Below are 14,099 nucleotides of genomic sequence, written 5' to 3'. Positions count from 1 at the left end.
GGCGAAGGGAATCTCGCTTTTCATTTAATACCCTTAGGTGCTGCTAAACGGCATTTTCCCCAACAACTTCCACTACTGAATCCAAAAAAACAAAACAAGCTAAAACAATAAACAAAACAAAACAGAAGAGAGAAGCTTCAACACCTAGTAAAGAGCAAGAGCCCTCGCTCTGACAATGGTTGCGGCCATAGCCTGTGTATCACACGTCACAAAAGCACCCACTCGAGTGTGTCTGCCACTTCGACTTCCAGGGCAAGGGATGGTACCCTGTGGACCCCAGGTGTTTCAGGAGGCCCACACCCTGAAACAGTAAGCAACCTTTCCGAATATTTAGACATGCGTTGTTCCAGAAGAAAGCCGGCTGCTTTCTTCAGACTTCCAAGGGATTATTAGTCACGTGGGGTGATCGGGCCACTGCTGAGGGCTAGGTGAGCTTACTAACATCCGGTTAGTTCCCTGTGTAAAGTGTGTGGAGTAAGGGGCCACCTGGGATGTCTGACAGAATGTGTTCAGAGAGAGGCCTTCTCTTCTCCATCACAGTTATACCTTCTTCTGAGAGCTAGATGTCTCTCTGGAGACAGCTTATATGCCATAAGAAGTGATTGAAAGACCTTTAAAGTACTGTTCTAACCCATTTATTTATGTCTGTACTCCGTGGGCTGATTTGTTAGGCCCCACAGTTTTCCATGCCAGTGAATTCTCCTCTGGTAAGCATGATTAATGCCAGAAGATTGAGTTTCCAAAGCGAGCTATCATCAGTACAAATACTGATAATAGCAAATGAAAAATACCTGCTTGAGAGAGGGGAAGGGGAGAGAGAGACCAAGATCGTGAGACAACCTTGATTTTCTCAGCAATAATGCATTTCGTTTCCAAAACACTAATTTTATTGTTTTTGTGCATAAACCCAGCCTTGGGATAGAAAAAAGCCCTTTATCTTATATCCATCTTTTCTCAGTCTTTCTTTAAAATGTTTTTTTTTTGTTTTGTTTTGTTTTTTAACAATTCAGCTTTCTTACAGTCTAATATGTCAGGAAGAAATTGTTCCTTTCTTTTACTCTGAAGAAATAAATGAACTGCACCTGGCTCTTTCCTTGGTTTTAATAAACTGTATATAGATGAAATTTATATCTTAAAAATGGTTAACAATTGCACCCTTTAGGGAACTGCCCAAGAAGGATCAGGCTGTTCCTTACCTATAGGGACCCACTGAACAGCTCTAATTTGTTTGGATGCAAAAAGGAAAAAAGAACAGTGGTCTCAAGCAGGAGGTGGTAGCACAAGCCTTTAATACAAGCACTTGGGAGGCAGAGGCAGGCAGATCTCAGAGTCTGAAGCCAGCCTGGTCTACAGAACATGTCTCAAACAAAGAACAGTAATGTCAATCAATGTCAAGCAGAAACTTGGCAATTTGAATATTTCTTAAGAATACATCATTCTCAGCCAGAGCTATAAAAGAGACCCTGCCTCAAAAACCAAAACAAACAACAAAATACTTGGTTCTCCAGAATTTAAACCCCCCCCCCCCTAGTTTTGAGAATGCTTCCAAGGAAAGAACAAATTAAAACCAAAAGGCTTTTTAACAACCTCGAAGCTGTTTGGGATCTGAGCCTAAACATGGGCTGTATTTCATATAACTGCTTTAGTATTTGTGAGCCAGACTAGTGCTGCACTCTGGCTTGAGCCGGACTCACTGACATTTGTGGGATCAACAAATGATGGCACACAACGCCTTCCTTGAGGACAGTGGCTGGAAGCTTGTACTATAACCTGTGCAGTTGGAAAGTTTTTTTTTTTTTTCATGAAAATTAGCTTGCTGGTTAGTAGGCAAATTACAACATAATCCAATTCGTAACAGATTTTATTTTCCAACATAAGAATATAAAAATATGATGAAGTTCCAAAAATGTTTTATTATTATTTTTTTAGTATTTAGGGCTAATGAAGTGTGGGTCAAGGCACTTGCCACATGAACCTAGCAAGCTGAGTTCAATCACTGGAGCCCACCCCTGTAACGGTGGAAGGAGAGAACACATTTCACCTTTAGCCTTCACTCTTGCACATCTTGGCATTCACACAGAGAGGGTCACACAGTAATACATATATTACTGTGCCTAGGCACAAGATTTATGCCTGAAGTCAGCAGTGGCTCACGGAGGGGCTTCTCGTTCTGTTATATATTCACCCCTTCATCACCTGAAACGCTAGCTGATTTCACTGATTTGGAAGGCTGGGGAACCTTTAGCCTGGCTAAGGGAAGTGGGTCTCTGCGAGTGAGCCCTTTAGGTTGTCTGTGTCTCTGGTTCCACCCAAGCCATCCCGATCTGCCAAGATGTGAGGGCTTGCAGCTTCGCACACCTCCTTCCCTGTGCCGGCTCAAGATGGTGGACTGTTGCCCCTGAAACTGTGAACCAAGATAAGCCCCTAATCCCTGAAGTCGTTTCTGTTGGGTATTTTATAACAGCAATGAAAAGGCAATACAGACACTTGTCAAAAACATACCTCTCTCTGTCCCCATTCTGCTTTCTTTTGCCTTTATTTAATCCTGTTTCCATCCATCCTTTGTCATTTCCATTCATTTATGTACTGTGTATGCACTGAAAACTACTGTTTATCAGGCTCAGATCTGAGCAACACAGGTGTGAATAAGAAGCCACCTGTGGCCAGGTGGAGCTTACATTGTAATGAGAGAAGAAATAGTAAGAACAGAAAAAGATGGTACAATGAATACCAAGAAAAAATATAGAAAGTGGTAAGGTGAAGGGTCACACATTAGAACGGGGGTAAAAACCTGATTTAGGCTCAGTGGCCAGGTTAGCCTCCCTAACTGAATGATGTTTGACCTATGAGAAGCAGGGAGGGAGTGCGTGGCTTTCCCCAGCATTTACTGCTTTTATAAGTTTGGGAGCCTGGGCTTGTGAATCTTGTAGCTTGTGAAACTTAAGCTTCTGAGTCCTAGAATGCCCTTCCTTTTGGGGGAGAAGGGAACACTTTATTATTATTACCATTATTATTTTAGTTTTTCAAGACAGGGTGTCTCTGTGTAGTCTTGGCTTTCCTGGACTCACTTTGTAGACCAGGTTGGCCTTGAACTCATAGAGATCCACCTGCCTCTGCTTCCCAGAGTGCTGGGATTACAGGAATGTTTAAATTTTAAGGAAATAGCTCACATTTGGAAATTAAGTTTTAAATATTTATAATACATTTAAGCAGTGATGTCCAAACTGCAGGTACACAATATGAGGCTGAAGCAGGGGCTAAGGCCAAGGCTTAGGTTCCAGCGTGGGAACTGTCAATACCCGGATGTTATTTAAAGTGACAATGATTGACAAGATCCTCCCCTCCCCCAACACACACAATCTGAGGATTTCTGAAATTAGAGGTCAACTGAAGAGAAGGAAAGAAAGGAGAGCAACTTAGAACTTACAATGAACCCTGCATTGGCAGAGAGCTGGTTTCCTTGCCAGGCACCACTCAAAGCACTTTGTGGTTTCAAATAAATAACGAGGGGGAAAGTGTTTTCATTTTCTCTAGACTGTTACACTTTCCACCTTGACATTTTATACTTGGCCTCAACAGGGGTTGAGTGAAATGCTTTTCAGCTTTTAGTTATGATTATAAAGCTATAGGTTCGGAGGAAAACCTTCCATCAGCACAGTACAGGAAGGCTAAATACTGAAAGGCTAAGTAGGTCCATCCCTAGCCTATATATCTTCTAAGAATTTTACACACATACACATATATACATACATGCATACAAACACATGTTGCCTTTATAAAAAAAAAAAAACCCATAAGTTATCACTCTACATAATCTAATTCTGCAACTCAACTTCCTTAACTCAGTGCCCATCTATGCAGCCCAGGGTGGTCATAAACTTGATAATGGTCGTGCCTCAGCCTTTTCCAGGATTACAGACCACATCTAGTTCATTTAGAGATATTTCCGTATCAGCACACTTAGATCTACTCTTCCATCGCTACTATTTATTTACTTGTTTTTTCTTTCACCACCCCAAAACATCTTTGTAGATAAATCGTTGGATATTGCTTAAAAACACCGTTGGATATTTTCCTGCTCACGAAATAGCAGAACTGAAGCGCATAAGCTTCCAATGTCACAGAGCATCACTGGCAGCACTCTTCTCCTGTGTTGGTCAACCATTAGGATTAACCAACCTTTCGAGTTTGCCAACTGGGCTAAGGCAGATAGATAGCTCAGTGGGTAAGAGTGTTATCCGTGCCCTTAGTTCAAACACCCGGCAATCATGTAAAAAGCCTGCCCCTGTAACCCCAGCCCTGTACCAGACGGCCCATGGGGCTTGCTTGGTGCCAGTCTAGAGTTCTCCAAGCTCAGTGAGAGATCTTGTCTCAAGAGAATAATTAACAGTGAAAAATGATAGCTCTGGACTACTCCTATGAACCTCCCCCACACACACACACACAAACACACACACACAGAGTTTGCCAATCAGCGGCTGAAAGACTGATGTTCTGTTGTCTTATCTGATTATAAGTAGACAACAGGCCTGATAAACACGCAGGCTGCCAAGACTCGACAGATCTTAGAAGTCCGTTTCGCTCTCCTTGGTTTTGGAAATTGAAATCAGGGCATTGAGTGCGCTAGGCAAACACTCTATACCATAGGAGTACATTCCCAGTCCCTGGGTCTTTCTCCTAAAATGTGTTCTCCATCTACTGGAGAACATTCTCGTCTCAAAAAGGAAAAGGGACAGCGAGCGCACGGATCTTCACGGTTCTACAAGGTACGAAAAGACAGGAAGCCCTCCGATATGTCTACTACCTGTCTCAATTCTTCACAAACGTGTTTGCTCCAATGTTTTATTTTTAGCGTCCTCCTCCCGCTGTACCAAGGTTTGCAGAACTGCCTGGTCTGCAAGCCTGGTCTGGTGACTTGAAGTTAAAGGAAAGTTGGCTCTGCTTCCTAAAACGCTCCCCTCCGACACCGGCCTAGACTGCTGCCCACGGAGGAGCTGCAGTTTTGGAAAAGCGGAGGAACGGAGTCAGAACTCTCTTTGACCGCCAGGGCACGAACCCGCACAAGCCCTAGCCTCCAGAGCCTTCACCTCCAGACCTCCGCCCTGAGCTCACAAGCGGCCACGCCCGGCCACGCCCACCGGAAATGACGCCCCGACCGGCTACTTCTTCTTCCGCAGTCCGCCGGAGGCGCGGCCCAGGCCTGCTCCGGGCGTGCGTCGGCTTCGCCGGCGGCAGAGGGATTCTGGGTAACGACCGTGGCCTGCGGGGTGGCTGGCTCCGCCCAGCAGGTTCCACTCACGCCAGGGCCGTTGGCGGTGGCGGTTGTCCTGGCCTGACCAGCGGGACATGGAGCAGCCGTGGCCGCCGCCGGGCCCCTGGAGCTTCCCGAGGACCGGCGGGGAGACCGAGGAGGAGAGCGACGTGGACGTTTCCCCCTCTTCTTCCCACTATCCCCCGGCACCGGCCGGCGGCGCCCAGGTGAGAGCGGCCTGCGTCCTGCGGGGGAGCTGGGGGCGGGTGTGTGTGGGGAATGTCCGCAGACATGGCGGGGGAAGGGGGCGGGTGCCTGACGCCAAGCCACCGCTCCCGAATCGTCTTTGACGAGAGCGGAGGCGGCCACGCGTGCGTTCCCGACCTCCGGGTCCGCACGCACTGGTCGCCCCGCCTCGGCAAGAGGTTCCCCGCAGACCCTGGTGTCAGCTCGGGCTGTGTAGCGTTGACCCTTTGTCCTCCCTTGCGTGCCTCCCTCCGAGCCTCTATTGCAGGCTCCAGCTACTGGGTGCACAGTTGATGGGAACAGTGAGTGATTGTGCCGCTCTCACAGCACACCGAGTCCCGACATAAACATCTCACGTGCTCTTTCCCACGCCGGCATCTCAGCAAATTCTGTAAGCCTCGCCGTCGACGCTGGTACACACCTCCGTGCCGCGCAGTCGTGCTGTCTGCGTTCACAGTTTCGTTCCGCGTCGGTCTTTTCAGTGAAAACAGACAGCCACAGAACTGGCTTTTCTTGCAGACTTTTACCCGAAGTTTCCGATACCACTTGCCTTTTTTTTTTTTTTCAACCCAGCTTTCCTGCCTCAGAAACTGCCAAACGTGACACGCCGTTTATTTTTTCTTTGAGAGGGCTTATACACATCACCTTGTCCTGACTTCTCGCCTGGGTGTGTTTTGAACCAAATCTCAAGAGCACAGACGAAAACACTAATCCTTGTCAATGAAACTGATTGTAGACGTCTGATTTCTAGGTGTTTTTGCAAAATGTGGTACAGCAATGTAACAGAATTAATAGCAGTTTTTCCTAAATAAATAAAGATGACTAGTTTAAATTGCCTGCCGACAAGTGTATGATGATGGTGTTTGTCAGCCAGCTGAATTAATTGGACTCACACACAGTATGCTGTTTCATAACCACAGGCTGTGTTCATCCAACTGGTCATAGAGAAAGTGAGGCAAAGTGAGGGTTGGTCAGTAGTCACCTACTAATTATGGCTCACTGGTGTCATCTGTGTATACATAGTATCACAGATGGAGAAAATGAACAATTGCTGGGGTCAGTTGGAACAGATGCGGGAGGGAAAACCATCTCAAGCATTTCAGTGCACTGCGGTTGAATCAGACCCAACCCAAGAAACTCGGTATTTAAAGACTACTTATTTCACCTGTGCATTTGTGTAGGCGCTGGGGCTTTAAAAGAAGCTTCTCTTGCCATCATTAACTGAGATTTCCCCGAGGTTGTAGAGTTGGATAGTGGCAGACCTCCCACTAGAACTAATAACTACTAGTCCAGTGCTTTTGTGTCTGTTGGTTTTTTTTTTTTTTTTCCAACTTCTTCACTGCCTATTTGGAGAAATACTATAAAATTTTATTTGGATGAGAAGGCCTTTAAATGGTGATAAAATTTGCAAAGTCATTACTTCTAAGAACATAATTATTACAAGACTACTTATATGTCTTGTTAGCCTAGTACCTAACTTTGGGGTTGAAATATTTAAAAAAGAATAAAATGTTTAATCAATCAACAGGCTTTTAAAAGCCACCTTAAATTGCTGGCTTAATTTTTACCAAATATATGAGAGAGAGAGAGCGCTGTCTCAGTGTAACTCAGTATTAACAGTTGCCTTTTGTGTAAAAAAGCAAACCAGAATTTGGAGGTCCTGTTTGAGAACTTTTTACATTTTTTTTTAATTTCTTTTTTCATTAACTTTTTTATACAACATATTTGGATTATTTTTTTCCACTCCCCAAGCTCTTCCCAGAGCCTCCTCACCTCTCTATCCACCCAACTTTATGTTCTCTCTTTCTCTTAAACAACAACAAAAATCTACCCAAATGAAAATCAAAATAAACAAGCAAAAGATCAGTAAGACTAAATAAATAAAGTAAAAATAATTTTAAGATGCTAATATGAAACAGAAACCCACGGAGTTCCTTTTGTGTTGGCCAAGTACTGCTCAGCATACAGCCTGCCCCGGAGTCGGGTTGATGACATTCCACTGAAGAAAAGTGGTTTTCCTTTTCTAGCAGGTATCAGTTGCAAATTGCTTCTTGGTTAGGGGGTAGGGCCCATGTCTACCTTCTGATCAGTGCTAGGACCGGCTGGCTTGCTCTTTGAGAACTTTTGATGTAAAGATGCACCAGTACACTTTAATGACAACAGTTTCCTTGCAGAGTTTTTGAACATTTAAATTATGTCCTTCTAAACTTTTCTATGAGCATGGATTAAAATAAGACCTAATCTGGGCTCAAGATGTGGTTTAGCAGAGAGCACATGCCTGACATGGGTTCACTTCCCTGTGTTGCTTTTATTTTTATTTTTTTGAAGACTCAATTACTTCGTCATCGCAATGCTTGGTGGGTAGTATGACCAAATAGTATATGGTAGTCTATGGAGAGTAATTTAAATACAAAAAATGCTTAGAGTTGGATTGATTTGACAGATATTTGCTTCTGTATAATTAGAAAGTGCAAGGTACCCCATTTATTCATAACCGCACTTCTTACTGTAACTTTGTCTCTTACAAATTAAGTTTTATAGCTTCATGTTCTTCCTTTTTCTGGCTCTATTTTAAAGTATCGTTGCTTTATAATTTTTTAAACAATTGTTTTATTATTTTATGTATATGAATGTTTTGCTTGCATGCATGTGTGTGTACCCCACGCGTCCTGCTGCCTGCCAAGGTCAAAAGCAAGTGTTGGATCCCCTAGAGCTACAGATGATTGTGAGTCACCATGTACATGCTAGAACTAGAACCCAGCTTGTCTGCAAGAGCAACAAGTGCTCTTAACCACTGAGCCAACTCTCCAACCTCATAATTTTTCTAGTGTATCAGGAAGTAAAAATAAACGTTTCCCGTGGTTATTTAGAGACATGGTGGTATCTGGTCTGTAGGAAACAGGATAGCAAGTGTCCACATACACCCCGTAAATCTTGAATGTGCCTGGAAACTCAGAAAGGAGGGCATGTTTACTAGCTGCCTCACAACAGTTTGTTCAAGAAGTAAAGATGATTCATGTAACAGTTATTAAATTATAGCTCCATACAAAGCTGGGAGTCCGAGAGAAAAGTATGTATTATGTTAAAAATACTACTATGTAAATGTTTGTACATTGGGTTTGGAGAGAATAGATGAGGAAAGAAACAGTGTAGGGATTGGGCAGGAGGTGGATAGAGGCAGAGGGTGGTCAATGAAAAGGGAGAACAGGGTCCTGAAGAAGACCTGGTGGGAAGAGCCAGTAAATTAAAGCAACTGGAACTGAGGCGTCCATGCTTCATAGTAATAAACTCGACCCCCCTTTTATGGAAGGATTACTCTAAGTAGAGAATGGCTAACAAAGACCAAAACATGGGATTATATTTTTACAGTTGAGATATAAAATTAGAAAGCCTTGAACACTGATACAGGTATGGGAACAGATTGAGAACAACAATTCTCAGTAAGTAGAATGAAGTTGTACGTTTAACTAGGAGATGCTAAAAAAAAAATGCCCTCAGCTTTTGTATTTTGAGTCAAGGAATATAAGAAACCAAGTACCCACTGCATTATATAAGTAATTATGCAGATTTTAAAAGTGATCACTCGAGTAGAACAGAATCACCAGGAGAGACTAGCTGGTACTTGTCAATTTAACCTTCTCTGTTTCAGTTAGGATTAAGTTAAGGTGTACCTCTGTGATAACAACCATTTCTGATAGAATTTTCTATTAAGAACTGTCACATGACCACAGATTATGATAACACAGAAACTGGAAGCCAGTTCATAATTGCTCTGAAGTAAAGGGTGCTCACAGCAGGAAGAACTTGTAGGTTAAAGCTGTAAAGGTCTGGCTTTTAGGATGAGGTGCCATGACTGATGAACTGGGTTTAAGCTCTGCTTTCCCCTGGTTAAGGATTCTGATGCTTGTTGTGGGCCAGCTGTGAGCACATCACTGACAGTTACCAGCCTTTGTTGTTAGTTGTCATGGGAGGTGCATAGATGAATAGAGAAGCTCAGAGTCAACTGATGAATGTAAACTGCAATTGTAGACAAAGAATAAAGATACTCTGTGTACCGAAAATGTCCTGCAGAGACGTCCTTTGAGTTGGAAAACAACAAACTGTGTCATTGCCTCCACCGCCTCAGTTCGTTACTAATACTGATGTTATTTTTTATTTAGATGTATAGCCATGGGATTGAGCTGGCTTGCCAAAAGCAGAAAGAGTTTGTGAAGAGCTCTGTGGCGTGCAAATGGAATCTAGCTGAAGCCCAGCAGAAACTTGGCAGCTTAGCACTGCATAACTCTGAGTCCTTGGATCAGGAACATGCCAAAGCACAGACCGCAGTGTCAGAACTGAGGCAGCGGGAAGAAGAGTGGCGACAGAAAGAGGAGGCTCTGGTCCAGAGAGAGAGGACGTGTCTCTGGAACATGGACGCCATTAGCAAGGATGTTTTTAATAAGGTATGATCTTTTGTTGGACCATAAAGAAAGAAGAAAAGGGGCTGGGTGTGTGGCTCAGAGGTAGAGCATGCAAGAGGCCCTGGGCTCCATTCCCAGATGAAAAGAAAGGAAAACCAGAAGCTTCTGTAAGTCACTGTTGCAAAGCAACAGAGTCCTGTTAGAGAGCGAACATCTCCAAGCCTCTCCTCCTCCAACATGTAGGGTAGCTGAGAAGGGTAAGTCAAGTAATGTCCCATGGTGATGTGATAGCATGGGACTGTGCTGCAACTGAAGGGTGAGTACTTCTGCTATTGCTTTGCTGCCAGCTTCCGGTCGGTTTTGTATCACATGTAGTTACAGAATTTGTAAATGGAGTTGTTCAGTATACCAGCTTGAGTTTAATAAACTCAGGTGATAATCTTTTTTTTTTTTAAATAAATTTTATTATACTGGGTTACGTAATGGCATTTTCATGCAAGTATACAGTGTACTTTGAGATGTCCAGTCCCCCTATACTCTTCCTTTATCCCTTTCTCACCCGTTCCCCTTCCTGTTAGTTGCCTTTGTGCCCTTAGGTAGTTTCACGTGTTTTCATATTGTCTGTACTTTAGTGGTTTTGTATATCTATAGAAAATCTAGGGCCCACACAGGCAATATGATTATATCTAGATGCAAATAATTCTCCTGCAGATCACATAACTTCATTCTTTTTTGTGGTTACAAAGTGCTGTGTTTTATATTCGTGTGTGTGTGTGTGTGTGTGTACTGGTGGATATTTAATCTCATTTTATTCATTTAGCTGTTGGGCATCTGTGTTAGACCCATAACTTAGCTATCATCCTAGCTAATAGAGTAATGCTCCAGCAAATTTTGATGTGTGAGTATCTCTGACGTGTTAACTGACAGCCTTTCAGGTAAATATCCAGGAGTAGCATAGCTGGGCCATATGGTAGATCTTTTTTTTTTTTTTTTTTTTTTCATTTCTTGAGAAACCTACATACTAACTTCATAGTAGCTGGATTTTTTTTTTTAATTTTTTTTTTTTATTACTTACACTTTATTTACAAGTAGCTGGATTTTTTTACATTCCTACTAGTGTGTAAGTGTTTCCTATGTCTGCAGCCTTTGTTAGTTTTTGTGATGCCCGCTATTGTGGTGAGATGGAATCTCAGTGTAGCTTTGATTTGCATTTCTTGGATGGCTGGTGATATCAAACATTTTTTTCATATATTTACTGGCCATTCAGATTTTATCTTTTGAGAATTGTCTGTTCACTCATTTCGTTAGCCCATTTATTTGATTAGGTTTCTTGATTTTCTGTTATTTTGGTTGTGTACTATAGTAAAAGATGTTGGGGTCTGTGAGACGGTTCAGCAGGTAACCATGCTTGCCAACAAGCCAAAGACCTGAGTTTGATCCTCAGGACCCACATGCTGAAGTGAGGGACGCTTACAATTTGTCTTCTGGCCACCGCACACATTCTGTGGCATGTTCACAGATGCGCAGGTACACGTGCACAGCATAGGTACCTGCTCGTGCAAAGTAAACAAGTAAATGTAATACAACGCTTTAATCTTACAATAGGCATTAGACCTCTGAGGGGTTTGATTGTTTTGTTTTTTGTTTTATGTGGGTTTTTTGTCTCTTTGTTTGGTGCTGCTATGTAGAAACTATAGTCTCCTTGGTTAATGGCTGGTATTATTCTTGAGTGGCTGGAGACCTGTTCACAGTCTTTGTCTATGCTCTTATCTCGAAGTGTTTTTGTCCTTTCCTTTGGTAGTATCAGAGTTTCAGGCCTCACAGTAAGGCCTTTGATACATCTGGATGAGAGATAAAGATCTACGTTCTTCTACGTGTGGACATCCAGTTTGGCCACTACCCCTTGAAGAGGCTGTCTTTTCTCTGATATATAACTTATTTTTCACATCTTTTGTCAGCTGTGGCTGCATGGTAGTTTGCTGCTGTTGTTACTGTAATATCTTGTACACAACTGAATTGAAGTCAAGTGTAGTGATACCTCCAGTATTATCTTTTAGCTCAGCATTGTTTGGGCTAGCTGTCATCTTTTGCGCTTTCATTGGAATTTTTTCCCCCCAGTTTCTGTGAAGAAACACTGGGATTTGAGGGAGATTTCATTGAATCTGTAATTGATTTTGGTATGATAGCCATTTTCACAATTTTAAATCTTCTAGTCCATCATAGGAGATCTTTCCATTTTTCTATTGTTTTTTATTTCTTTTCTCAGTGGTTTAGGGTTTTTACTGTAGAAGATGTTTTTTACTTCCTTGGTAGAATAGGCTTATTCCAGGGCGTTTTGTTTTTATTTGTCTGTACTTAAGGCAATCATGAGTACAGATTTTTTTTCTTATTTATTTCTCAGCATGTTATTAGTTTGTAAGCTACTAATTTATGTTAGTTTGTATCCTATTACTTTGCTGAAAGTGTATATCAGATTAAAGATTTTTCTGGTATAGAACTATGTTATTTACTAATAAGGACACATTTACTTCTTCATTTCCTATCCTGTCTTTTCTTCTGTTGTCGTATTGCTGTAAATCATCAAGCACCATATTGAATAGTGAAAGAATTAGGCACCATCGTCTTGTAGGTGTCAGCCTTGACTTGTAAGTACTAGTATTAAACAATGAAATAGACCTTTAAAATTAATAATCCACATAGTAGAGTCTTTTAAATAGTACAGTACTTCTGCCAAATCAATAGGCTTTTTGTTTGTTTTTAAGAAGGAATCTGTTTTGTTTTGTCATAGTTTGTGTTTTAGATGGAATTTCATTCTGTAGCCCTGGCTAGTCTGGAACTTGCTATATATATATAGTCCAGGAAGACCTCAAACTCGGAGATCTATCTGCCTCCGCTTCCCCCAGAAAAGATTTTGTGATGCTATGCCCAGGCTTGAGACTGGATCTTGCCATGTATCTCTGTCTTATTTCGAACTCATAGTCAGCAGGGCATTGTGCCGCATGCCTTCAGACTCTAGCCAAAGGCAGGCTGGTCCCTGTGAGTTGAGGTCAGCCTGGTTTACATAGCTTCCAGGACAGCTGGGTCTGTAGCGGAAGACCCTGGCTCAAAAACACAAAGCAAAATAAAAATAACACTGCAAAACAGGATCACATCTCTTATGCCTCTGCTTTCAAGTGTGGAACCACTAACTGCCAAAGTTAGTTCTTTGTTGTTCGTTTTTTTAAAAAATTACATTTATTTATGTATTGGTGTATGTGTGTGTTGGGGGAAGGAGTGGGGATGGGAGGGGGAGAGAGAGCAGCTGCATGCACAAGTGCCAGCTTGCCAGTGCATGTGTGTGGAGGTCACAGAACACGTTGGTAGAGTTGGTCCTCTCTTTGCACCATGTGAAATCAGTCCCATGCCCTGCCTAGCCTCCTCACCAGCTCTGAGTTAGTTTTCTTCAGAACATAATTTTGTTTCTCATTAGTGTATGGAAGCCTTAAGCTTTTACTTTTGAATCTGAAGAAATAATAGGTTTAAATTATAACAGAATCGGAAAGTTGGTTGCTGGGAAAGTGTGGAAGAGCCAGTTTAAGCAGACCGTGGAAACATTTTGGTGCTGTCCACTCAGCATGTTTATCCTTTTTTTTTTAATAAAATAAGAAAAAAATCAGTCCATCTTAGTTCATGAAGGTCGAAGTGTAACTAGTTCAAGGGCACCCAGTGCTCTTTCTCCCCTGCAGGCAGATGCAGCATGTGGCGCACATGACGTACAGCCAAACACCCACTCATGCACAGTTTAAAATGGGAAAGGAAAAGACGCCTTTACGAAGGAAGAAGACCTGACTGGGCCTGCTGCTGCAGGCCTGCAGTCCCAGCTTACTTAGGAGGCTGAGGTAGGCAGTCGACAAGTTCAAGGTAAACCTGGGCAATTTAGTGATCTCTACCTCAAAGTAAAAAGTAAAAAGAGGACTAGGGATGTAACTCAGTGGTATAGCACGTGCCTAGCTTGCACAAGACCCTAGGTTCAATCCCTAGGCCCACATACCTTCTAAAATAGAAAAGAAAGTGTCCCTGTAACAGTGTTCAGTGTTGCTGCCAACGAGTGCTAACAAAGAACAGCATTGGCCTGGCTGAACTATTAGAATCCATTTTTCTCAAACTACTCTGGGTACACACACACACACACACACACACACACACACACACACACACACACA

General features: G+C 42.6%; 1 protein-coding gene across 2 annotated transcripts in view; it reads left to right on the top strand.

Moving 5' to 3' along the window:
* Positions 1-5,184: 5,184 nt before the first annotated feature.
* Positions 5,185-14,099, top strand: part of Cdc37l1 (cell division cycle 37 like 1, HSP90 cochaperone) — a 31,140-nt gene continuing 22,225 nt past the window's right edge. For both annotated transcript variants that reach the window (XM_055613939.1, XM_055613938.1), the window contains exons 1-2: positions 5,185-5,478; positions 9,658-9,939. In XM_055613939.1, coding sequence (XP_055469914.1) covers positions 5,347-5,478; positions 9,658-9,939 — 414 coding nt within the window. In that variant the 5' untranslated portion in view covers positions 5,185-5,346. The remainder of the gene's footprint in view (positions 5,479-9,657; positions 9,940-14,099) is intronic.

The sequence above is a fragment of the Psammomys obesus genome, unplaced genomic scaffold (assembly GCF_907164565.1).
Source record: "Psammomys obesus unplaced genomic scaffold, mPsaObe1.curated_primary_1811, whole genome shotgun sequence".
NCBI classification, from domain to species: domain Eukaryota; kingdom Metazoa; phylum Chordata; class Mammalia; order Rodentia; family Muridae; genus Psammomys; species Psammomys obesus.
This window is presented reverse-complemented; position numbering and strand designations above follow the sequence as displayed.